Source organism: Asparagus officinalis, chromosome 8 (assembly GCF_001876935.1).
Source record: "Asparagus officinalis chromosome 8, Aspof.V1, whole genome shotgun sequence".
Lineage (NCBI taxonomy): Eukaryota > Viridiplantae > Streptophyta > Magnoliopsida > Asparagales > Asparagaceae > Asparagus > Asparagus officinalis.
Window position 1 is genome coordinate 64,794,667 of NC_033801.1, and position 12,194 is coordinate 64,806,860.

At 40.8% G+C, this 12,194-nt stretch overlaps 3 protein-coding genes across 3 annotated transcripts; 2 read left to right on the plus strand and 1 right to left on the minus strand.

The window, feature by feature from the left end:
* LOC109821314 (uncharacterized mitochondrial protein AtMg00810-like) lies at positions 393-1,004 on the plus strand. The gene has a single exon (XM_020387503.1). It carries the CDS (start codon positions 393-395, stop codon positions 1,002-1,004), a length of 612 nt encoding a protein of 203 aa, XP_020243092.1.
* Positions 1,014-3,362, plus strand: LOC109821315 (ammonium transporter 3 member 1-like). The gene is made up of 2 exons (XM_020387504.1): positions 1,014-1,139; positions 2,538-3,362. The coding sequence occupies exons 1-2, from the start codon at positions 1,014-1,016 to the stop codon at positions 3,084-3,086; spliced, it is 675 nt and encodes a 224-aa protein (XP_020243093.1). The 3' UTR covers positions 3,087-3,362.
* On the minus strand, positions 8,924-10,360 carry LOC109821316 (putative xyloglucan endotransglucosylase/hydrolase protein 13). Its single transcript, XM_020387505.1, has 3 exons — positions 10,106-10,360; positions 9,796-9,989; positions 8,924-9,420 (listed from the first exon to the last, which is right to left on the minus strand). The coding sequence occupies exons 1-3, from the start codon at positions 10,358-10,360 to the stop codon at positions 9,027-9,029; spliced, it is 843 nt and encodes a 280-aa protein (XP_020243094.1). The 3' UTR covers positions 8,924-9,026.

A 12,194-nucleotide genomic window follows, 5' to 3' on the forward strand; every position in this document is an offset into this window, starting at 1 on the left:
TCACAAGGCTAGGTTAGTCACTCGAGGCTTTACACAATAATATGGGGTGGACTATGAGAAGAACTTTTCCCTAGTTTCTAAAATGACCACTATTCGAACACTGCTTTCCATTGCTGCTTCTCGACAATAGCTATTGTACCATATGGATGTCAAAAATGCCTTTCTGCATGGAAACATCACTGAGGATATCTACATGACCCCACCACCTGGACTCCCTCACTCCAAAGGCCTTATCTGTCACCTTTGCTGAGCTCTCTATGACCTCAAAATAGTTTGCCAGATTCACACAGGTTATGCAATCAACTAGTTTTCTTCCGAGTGAAATTGATCTAGTAATTTTCATCTGCTCCTCAAACGGCCAACGCACCATCCTCCTCCTCTATGTTGATGACATGATCATTACCACTGATTATCCAGCAACCATCAACCATATCAAATCTCACCTTCAACGAGAGTTTGAAGTGAAAGACCTAGGCAACCTACATTACTTCCACGGATTGGAGATCAATCAAACACCATGTGGCTACTATCTATCTCAACAGAAATTTGCCACCGACATTGTCAATCGTGCAGGGCTAACAGATCTAAAACTAGCTCGGATGCCCCTCGAACTGAATGTCAAACTCAATGCTACCAATGGTGATCCACTATTTGATGTAACTAAATATCGACATCTTATAGGAAGCCTGTTCTATCTCACTATTACCAGACCCGACATCTCTCATATGGTTCATGTCCTTAGTCAATTTGTCACTGCGCCTCACTCTTCTTATCAATTAGCACTTCTTCGTGTTCTACGCTACATTCGTGAGACACCAAGTAGAGCATTATTCTTCTCAGCATCATCATCACTCATCCTTTGTTCCTACAGTGATGCTGACTGGGCAAGTGACATTATAGATCGCCAATCTACCATTGGCTATTGTATCTTCCTAGATGACTCTCTCATCTATTGGGAATCTAAGAAACATGATGTTGTCTCTCACTCCAATGTGGAATTATAATTTCGCACCATGACGTCTACTACCGCAGAGATCGTCTGGCTACGGCGACTCCTTATTGACATGGGTGTGTCTTCCATAACGACAACTCCTCTTCATTGTGACAACATGAGCGCCATCAAAGTCACCAGCAATCCCGTATTTCATGAACGCACGAAGCACATAGAGATTGACTATCACTTCACTCGCCATCATCTTCTGGCTGGCACAATCTCTCTCCCATATGTGCATATTGATCTTCAACCAACAGATCTATTCACCAAAGCTCATAACATACAACGACATTTATTTCTTCTTCACAAACTACCATTAGTTGACCCAATTACAGTTTTTTTTGGAGGGGGGAGGTGTTAAATATTGCATACATAGTTCTTGTTTAGTCCCACATCGGGTAGAGTAGTAGAATAATTCTACCTACATTGTGTATACAGACTATAACACCAATGAATACATACACGTTTTTATCATGATTTGCTCTGTTTCTAACAATTACATCTAAATTATGTAGCTATACACTTTATATTATGTAATTATACACCCTGTATAATATAGTTGAACATCGTTTTGTATGCAACTGTACACTTTGTATTATACACTTTTTGTTCTACATTTTGGGTTTAAAGATAAATAAACTTTGCACTTTGGGTTTATTGGACATATGGAACTAGTTGGATTTTTCGGTAGTTGTGAGTAAAAGTTTTGGATTTATAAGGGAAAAAAAAAGATACAACGTTTGAATTCAAAGTACATGCATCACCATACACAGTTCTAACCCAGGATCTTTGGAGCTTTGATTTCACACGCATGCTTTACTTCTTCTAGAAGTCTTTGACTGTGGAAAAAAAAAATGCTTTTTTACTTCTTATTCATGCAGAGTATGTGACCTATTCTACAGTTTTTTAACATGTTAAATGAGTTTGTAACATTCATTGGATGACAAAAGTGATTGATTTGTTGATAGCAATTTTTCCTCAAAAAGTCAACATTTGCCTGCAATTTGATTGTAACATTTTTCATATAATTTTCTTCTCGCACTTTCTGTCTACTTTCATCAATTTTCACTATTAGCTATCAACATGTAAACTAAAAAGGCACATCGAATATGACCTGGCACTTTATTTAGTAAACTATTTTCTTCTCTAAGGGCGCGTTTGGTTTCAAAAGAAGTTTGATGAAAGCCTGACAAAAACAGTACAAAAGCTACTGTTTTTGTCAGCTTTTAACCAAAAACGCCCCTTAAAATGGCGTTTTTGGTTGAAATTCTGACAATTTGTCAGGCTTTCACAAGCATTTTTTTGAAACCAAACGGACCCTAATTGTTATACTTAGCAATCTCTTTAAGTTTGAATTCGATGTCCTCTGTCGCACAATAACAAACCATTTTAAGTGGATTTTATTGCTAATAGGAGCAACCTCTAAGTTTTTATATGCATTTTCAATATTCTTATCTCTTAGTATATACCCATTCGTTTACCCTAACATTCTCATTTCTGATAGATCCATGTTTTTATACATGTTATTTCTGTAACTACTTAGAATTACAAAACTATTGATGCAGGACTTGTGCAAGGGTGGGCAGCCATAGTGATGGGCATACTCTCCGGCAGCATCCCCTGGTTCACGATGATGGTCGTCCACAAGCGCTCCCCTATCCTCCAAAAGGTTGACGACACCCTTGGTGTCTTCCACACCCACGCCGTGGCTGGACTCATCGGCTTGTCCACCGCCTCCTCGCCAGCCGACCCTCTCCTCCCTCTTCCTCCCTCGCTCACCAACTTCCGTGGAGGGCTTCTACGGCCCCAGCGTTGGAGGCTACCATTCGTCAAACAAATCATCGGCGCGCTTTTCATTATTGGTTGGAACGTCGTAGTCACGACGATCATTTGTCTTGTGATTCGGACGGTGGTGCCACTGAGGATGCCGGAGGAGGAGCTGACTATCGGGGACGATGCAGTGCACGGGGAGGAGGCATATGCACTGTGGGGGGACGGCGAGAAGTTTGATATTACGAGGCATGGGTGGGCGTCGGGGGAGGATGGCACTCAACATGATAAAGTGCCTAGTGGTGTCACGCAAAATGTTTGAGGTTTTTTGAGTTGATTGTGTTGTGTTTATATTCGGTTCGCGTTTTGTAAACCATTTGCACGTATCTACATCCTTCTTATATTCTTAGTAGACGCGAACCTCTTGTACGTATGTACATCCTTCTTATATTCTCAGTGATCGATTCTGTCAGAAATCTAGATTAGTCTGTTTTATAATGCTTCTGCTGGCCTTCTCCGATGTACTGCTATATCCATTTGTCCTAGTTAGTTACTCATTAGCAAGTTCTTGGATATCTGAATCCTGTTACTCGCGCGAGAGAGATTGTTGCATGAAATTACCAATTTACTCCTTTATTATTGTTGATAATAATGTATTGTAATGGGTTTTAGTCCCACATTGGTTGTGAGAACACACCTCACCCTCCTCTATTTGTATAAATATATGTGTACACTCAATATTCAACTCAAGGGAAATTTACCCAAGACTCTCTCTCTCTCTCTCTCTCTCTCTTACTTTAACATGGTATCAAAGTTAGGGTTATTATTTTCCTTCCAATAATTTTTTAACACTTCTGCGTTCTTTTGCCAAATCTTGGCCTTGCTGCTTTGCAGCCTCTTAACGCATTTCACGTTCTCATTTTAACCTTCAGGTTTCTACATTAACATTTGGGTTCTATTTTAAACCTTCGGGTTTCATACTAACCTTCGGGTTCTATATTAAACATTCGAGTTCTATTTTAAACCTTCGGGTTTCATACTAGCCTTCAGGTTCTATTTTAAACATCCGGGTTCTATTTTAACGGCATCGCCATTTTAAGACCATCTATTGGTCTCAAATTTACGGCATCGCTGTTTTTAAGACCGTCTCTCGGTCTCAAATTAACGGCATCGCCGTTTCAAGCCGTCTCTCGGCCTCAAACGAACAACATTGTCGTTTCGCAGTCAGTAACGACATCACCGTTTTAATCCATCTCGACGTCTTAACATCCGTCTCAACATTGTTGTTATGGCTCCTTCAGAGAAGATTCCCAAACCACCTTTGCTCCTCAATGATTAAAGTGACTGGGTATGGTGGTCCACCATTGTCACCAATGCCTTGCGTGACGTTGGTTTGCTTGATCATCTCACCAGTACGGGACCGGTTCCATCGTCCATCAGTACTGTTGCTTCATCCAATACTATTGCATGTGGTAGTGGTGATGTCGATCTTCAGACCGCTCGTGCTCTCTATGTCAAGAAGAGCTCAGACTAGCAGTTGCAGGAATTTCATGTTATGGATTATCTCACTCACTGTGTTGGCTCTGGTCTCACTGTCGAAATTGGTTCGCTTCCCTCTGTTCGAGCCATGTGGACTCGCCTCACTGGGCGTTTCACTGAGTGCTCTGGTGCATGGGAGGCATATCTTCTGTAACACATTGCTCTACAACGTAAAGATAGTTCATGTCTACAGTCTTATTTTGAACAAATACAAGCTTTTTGGACAGAATTACGCTTCATACTTCCTGGACGTAATTCCACATATGAAAACTAGCTAGCCTGGTACGAACGACATGAGGTGCATCAACTATTTCAGTCCTTTCCTGAATATTCAACTATAGCTGATCAACTACTTCATCAGCCTCAATTTATGACTTTGGCCTCAGTTATGAGAGCTCTCACTGCTTATGAGACCCGACAACAGACATCACAACTCAATTTGTCAACAAACACTCCCACCTCTTCACTCAAGACTGTTATGTCTGTACCTGTCACTGCTCCTGTTATGAAACATACTTCTCCATAAGCTCCCTCTCCACATGTTCGATCTAAGCTCTCTTGCAAATATTGCAAGAAGGAAGGACACCGCATTGAGACATACTTTAAGATTCATCCTGAGTTACGTTCCTAAGGTACTAGTCGTGGTTAGCAACCTCCTCAGTCTTAACCCTCTCGTACACCAGGATTGCTGGCCAATGCTATACTTTCTACTACTTCAGACTCTACTATTCAAGCTATTGAAAGTCTTCATCGTCAACTTGATGCTTTTCATCATATCACCTCTACATCCACCGCACAACTCTCTGGTATGCATTTTGTTGGATCTTCAGCTAATCCTTCGATCTCTGGTATGAATGATCTCTGGATTTTTGACTCTGGCTGTTCCTTTCATATGACTTGTAATGTCTCACTTTTATCCTCTGTCTTCACTTCATCTTCTCTTCCCCTATCTACATGGCTACTGGACAACCATTGTCCATCACTCAGTATGGATCTATTACCCCACAAAATGATCCATCTGGACGTCTAACACTTGGTCCCGTCTATGTGGCTTCTCAGCTGTGTTTGAATTTAATTTCTATTAGCTCTTTATGTATGGTTGGCATGCTTATCTTATTTTTTTCTGAAATTTGTATTGTGCAGGATCCACAGATGGGAAAGATGGTTGGGGCGGGTCGTAGGAGGCACAAACTGTATTTTCTGGAATATCTTCACCTTCCAGAGTCCATATACCCACGTTCTCTTGTTGCTTCTGTTTGTTCGTCAAAACCCTCTACCTCGCTTCCTGCTAATTTGTGACATAGACGACTTGGTCATGTGTCTAATAAAAGGCTGGAGAGTCTTATTCAATTTGAAATACTTAGTCCTGTATCATCTAGTTCTAGTATTGAGTCATGTACTGGTTACAAATTGGTTAAATCCACTGCTTTACTATTTAAAATGAGTACATCCATATCCACTTCCTTATTTGATTTAGTACATTCTTATATTTGCGGGCTAGCTTCTCTGCTTTTTTCATCTGGCTACTTATATTATGTTAGTTTTATCGACGATTTCTCTCATTTTACATGGATTTACCTACTTAAGAATCACTTTGACGTACTTACTGCTTATCAAGCCTTCACTGCTATGATTTTTACTCAATGATAATCTCGTATTAAAGTTTTCCATTCTGTTTGTGCCAAAGAGTACCTATCCTCTACTATGCGCTCTATCATGTCCTCTCATGGGACTATCTTTCAACACCAAAGAGTACCTATCCTCTACTATGCGCTCTATCATGTCCTCTCATGGGACTATCTTTCAACAGTCATGTCCCTACACTCCTCTACTATGCGCTCTATCATGTCCTCTCATGGGACTATCTTTCAACAGTCATGTCCCTACACTCATGAGTAAAATGGTGTTGCTGAACGCAAATATTGTCATATCCTCGATACCGCTTGATCCATACTTATTTCTTACTATGTTCCTCATTATTTCTGTGCTGAGGCTATTCTCATCGCGACTCATGCTATTAATATCACTCCATCTAGCTGTCTTTCTGGTACTACTCCTTATAATCATGTTTATACTCATCCTCCCTGTTATGATCTAGTCTGTGTTTTTGGTTATCGATGTTTTGTTCTTCTGCCATCTCACGAACGTGATAAATTATCTTTCAGAGCTATTTATTGTGTCTATTTAGGAATTAGTTTGGAACATCGAGGTTATCATTGTTATGATCTCGCAACTCGTTGAGTTTATATATCTCGTCATGTTCAGTTCGAAGAGGATTCTCCATATTTTTCTACTTCTGATGACTTTAATTTCCTCCACTCTACTGATCATGCTTCCCTGTCAGCTTCATCACCTACTTCTTCACCTCAACTTTTATTTCGAGATCTCCCTGACATCTCTTCATATCCTTCTGTTGACTCTTCCTCACCCGAGCCTTCTCTTACACCATCTAATCCCTATCCCGTGGACACAACTCTCCCTCCAGAACATACTGTTGATCTTCACGCATATGCGCCAACATCTCCCCCGCTTGAGGTTCCTCTTGCTCTTTGTTGATGTAAACGCCCACATGTCATGCTTACCCGGTATGATTCGATTACTTCTTATTCACCTATCTTTCATAACTTTCTTGCTTCCATTCATACTACCGTTAAGCCAAAGTCCTTTTAAGAGGCAGTTCAAATTTCAGAGTGGCGATATGCTATGGTTGAGGAATTTTAAGCCTTTCAACAAACTCATACCTGGGATGTTATTCCCTGTCCTCCTGGGATCTTTCATGTTGGCAGTAAATGGGTTTATAAGGTCAAGTTTCGTCCTGATGGCACCATTGAATGTCGGAAAGCTCATTTAGTGGCTCGAGGTTTTACTCAGCAATAAGGTATTGATTATGAGGAGATCTTTGCTCTTATTGCTTAGATACCCACCGTTCGTACTCTACTTGCGATTGCTGCTGTTCATCACTGGCCCTTATACCAGATGGATGTCAAAAATACTTTTCTTCATGGCTCTTTATCTGAGATAATATATATGCAACCGCCTCCAGGGTCTAATATTCCTCCAGGACATATATGTCTCCTTTGTCGTGCTGTTTATGATCTCAAGTAGGCACCCACGCTTGGTTTGAGTGTTTTCATGATGTCGTGCTCAAGGCGGGCTTTATGGAAAGTCATCAAGATGCTTCTCTGTTTGTTCGTACTACATTGCGTGACAGAGTTTTATTATTCATCTATGTAGATGATATGATCATTACAGCTGAAGATGTGGCTGATATACAGTACGTAAAATCTTAGTTGTAACAATAGTTCCACATGAAGGATCTTGGATCTCTTCGGTATTTTTTTGGTCTAGAAATTTCTCAAGACCCGCGGGGTGTACTACTGATTCAATAGAAGTATCTCTCGGATATTCTAGATCGAGCTGAGCTAACTGACGATGCAACTGTCGATACTCCACTCTAACAGAATGTCAAACTTCGCTCTACTGATGGTGAGCCTCTATCTGATCGTACCCGATATCGACATCTTGTTGGCCAGTTGGTCTATCTGTACATTTCTCGATCAGATATCTCTCATGCTGTTGGCATTGTCAGTTAATTTGTTAGTGCCCCATGTTCTGTACACTATGTTGCCTTATTACAGATTCTTTGGTATCTCCAGGGTACTAGCATTCGCTCTCTTTTGTTTCCTTCTACATTTAAGTTAGATCTTTGTGCATATTCTGATGCTGATTGGGCTAGTGATTCAATTACCAGAAAATCTACCACAGGTTATTGTATATTTTTTGGTGATTCCCTTATCCTAGCGGAGTAAGAAACAAGATGTGATTGCTCTTTCCAGTACCGAGACAGAGTATCGTGCAATAGCCATAACAATTAAAGAGATTATTCATCTTTGTCGTTTTCTCGGTGATTTCGGTATTTCTGTTACGACTCCTACTCCTTTCTACTGTGATAATAATAGTGCCATCTAGATATCTAATAATGCAGTATTTTATGAGAGGACCAAACATATTGAGATCGACACTCATTTTGTCCGTCAACAAGTTATCAAGGACAAGACAATTCTACTTCCTCATGTCTCATCCGCTGACGAGCTTGCAGATTTTTTCACAAAGGTCTTACATGTTCATCGGTTCCAGTTTCTTGTACGCAAACTCACTTTGTTTAATCCAACATGAGTTTGAGGGGGGCTGTTGATAATAATGTATTGTAGTGGGTTTTAGTCCCACATTGGTTGTGAGAAAACACCTCACCCTCCTCTACTTGTATAAATATATGTGTACACTCAATATTCAACTCAAGGGAAATTTACCCAAGAATCTCTCTCTCTCTTACTTTAACAATTATGCTTTTGAATCTCTCTCCAATTTGAAGATGAACTTCCACAGATTCTTCATCTACAACCTCAATAAAGAAAATGATCTTGGTGATATTCCGGATCTTTCCCTGTCATCCATCTTGACCTCCCAGTTAAAGCTACACTGTGGATTCTAAACAGAAGTTATCTTGAAAATTTTTAGACAAAAGCAAAATGAGTCTTCTAACTATACTAATTAGTAGAACACAACTTTATTCAAACCTCTTTTCTTTTATTGGCTGAAGCAAGTTACGAGAGCATGGCCTATTACATCGTCGAAAGTGAAAACACCGACATCTCATGATCTTATTCACTCATACTCCCCTCATAGTTAACTTCCAATTCTCACAGTGCGTCAATTACGTTAATCACACATTGTTGACAGAGCACTCGGGAGGAGTTCCCTGCGGGAATCGCCCTTGATCCTGACAGTAGTCATAAACCAAGTAGTTCTCTCTCACCCACCTCAGCCTAGAGGCCTGAGCTTCATCCAGACTCCAATTCATCCACTCTCCACTATTTCCACTGCAGTTTGACGCGTCCTGTGATGATGACGCGACGCATGCATTGGCGCTGTAACTGCGGTAGTAGCCCACGAACGGCGCCCGACTCCAGTCGATCCGCACCTGCCCTCTCCTTGTAGCCCATTGCTCTCCGTTCCACACTGCATTGTGAACGCTCAACGGTTGGCTATTCAAGTACGGGATGCCCTGCTGCTGCGCGTTTCTGTAAACTCTCACTGGTATTCCATCGACTAGCCACCTGCAATGGCTATATTATTAGTTAAACCATAGAAGAAGGACTAATGTTAGGGGTTAACTGGGGATAGACCTCCTGTAGTATCGCTGTTTCGATTGTTGCTGCTTTGATTACTGAGTTTAATACCCCTCCAGCATTATTGTTTCTGATGTATATTGAGAGTGGCTTTTTTTTCTGACTCGTTTACTTAAGAGAAAAATTCTCTTTTGACTAGGTCCTCTAAAGATAAAAGAGTCAAAAAAAAAAAAAAAATCACTTTAGGTGAGTTTATATGCAACAATAAAACTAGAGGTAAACTATGTTTAAAACAATGAAACTACAGGTGTCCATCCGCGATTAACCCTTTACAGTCTAAATAACTGGTAGCTTGACAAGTACAGTATGTTTTGCGGATTCCAGACGAAGGTGTAGGTGTGGAAGTCAGCCGTGGGATCAAACCACAGGAATATCTGTTGCTCCCTGTTACCCTGCCCACTCGTCCACACGTTGGTGTGCAGTATGTAGGGCTGCCCTGTTACGTTACCTAATAGTTCAAAGTCCATCTGATCGTTCGCTGGTCTTGGAGATTGGAGCTGCACACGAATTACGTGAAATAATAAACGTGCGTTCTCAAATATGCATATGTATGATGTCCAGGTTAACTGAGGGGATGGATGAAATAGCTACCAAGTGATGGTGGTATACTCACGAAGTAAGAGGTCACAACGCCAGCGGAATAGCCAGCGACAGCCTTGATCTGCATGTCGAACCTTCCATAAAGATACTGTTGTGTTGATACAGCTTCAGAACCACCGGCTGGCTCGAGGTTGAGCTGTAGTTGGTTGCCGCCTTCCTGTATGTAGGCGTTACCAGTCACCCCAAAATTCCTTGATGAGAAGCTTTGAGCAAAAGTGGTGACAACTAGAGCAGAAGATATAGCGAGAAAGAGAAAGAAGTTGGCCATGCTTAAAGCAGTGAACTACGTACTGATTAAACTCTGATGAAGGAAATAGGAAGTAGAAAGGGGTTTATATAGAAGGAAGAGGAGCTTCAAGAATGCTGAAGCCTCATAAAAATCTTGGTTAGCTACAGCTGGCTACAGGTATCAGAGGCTGGATCCACCGCCGCATGGCGGGTTAGCAAACTGGCATTCTTCTCCCGTTTCGGCTCTCATTGCATGGGGACAACCTCTTCAGGCTCCACTGTGTCCAGTCTGCAACTGAATTTAGCAGGATGCGTTACTGCAAATTCTCAGTCTTCACCACTACGCCAAGAGAATGATCGTCACCTACAATTAACATATGTGGTTAGTTGAATAACATCATTCAAATGAATTCTCTGTCTGCATATATACATTGGCAGTTAATCATCATAGATAGAGTAGTAATTGTAGAAATGGCGACACGGCGACGAAGTTCAGGATTTTTGAAGCAGACAGGATTTTTGGTACTGCCCCGTCGACCGCGAGGCTAGGCCGGTCGACCGGAAACGTGCACGGCTACAGGTCAATTTGATGCACCTTGTCCGGTCGACTGCGAGATACTTCCGGTCGACTGAATTTGCTGTCCGGTCGATCGAACACTACAAAAAAAAGAAGAGTTAGGGGCAATTATTTTCGTCACTTTTAATTTAATTAGAGGCAAATAAATGGAATTATCTGCCTCTAATTACATGAGTGGCAAATCTCGTATTTGCACCTAAATGTGGTGTTGCTAATAGTTATTAGGGGCAATATTGCACAAACTTCCGCCCCAAATACTCAATGCGCCACCTCAGCCGGTTTATTTGAAAAAGTATTAGAGGCAAATATAATCGCCTCTAATAACTTCTTAGGTGTAGATGTAAATGCCCCAAATAGTTTGAAATATAATAAATGTATTTACTTAAGGTACAAATATAATTGCCTCTAATAACTTATTAGATGCAGATATAAATGCCCCAAATAGTTGGAATTAAAATAAAGATATTAATTTAAGGTACAAATATAATTGCCTCTAATAACTTAAATTTGATATTAATATTTTATTTTTTAATAAATCTGGAAAAATAATTAATTTAATTCATATAATTAAATTGAAAAACAAACATAAAATAATTGAAACATGAATAACTTTGATTAATAAGAAGTCAATCCGCACTCAACACTCTCTCTGTTAGAGTCTGGACGTAAAGTTCCTGATTGGTCAAACCTTCTTACAGTTAGGACCACAGTCAAAATCCCCTCTCGATTCTCCCAATGAACGAGAGGTCCACAAATCAAGCGATCAAACCTTCCTACAGTTAGGATCGTCTTAAACCTTCCATTCGGTCAAACCTTTCTACAGTTAGGACCAAAACCAAAAACCCCTCTCGATTCCTCCAATGAACGAGAGGTCCACTTTCAAATCGAGTGATCAAACCTTCCTACAGTTAGGGTCACCTCAAACCTCCCACTTGGTCAAACCTTCCTACAGTTAGGACCAAAACCACGATTCATTCTCGATAAACGAGAAATTCATCTTTAGTTCGATAATCAAACCTTCCGACAGTTAGGGTTATCCGAATCTTTTTGATTCTCGGAGTGGAGATCCCACTCTTAGTTTCACCTTTCCGGATTCTGGGGGTGGAGATCCCACCTCGAGTCTCCTTTCCTTCTTTGTTCGGGGAATAGAATATAAAATTCTTCCTTCCCCATACCAATCCTTTTCGAAGAATTCAGGATTCATCCTAGGAAGTTTATCCCGAATCCTAAGCAGGGATAAGTCTGCGCCTAACACGCGCTGCCGGTTTAGTCTTTTTTCTGCACAAAAAGACACCAG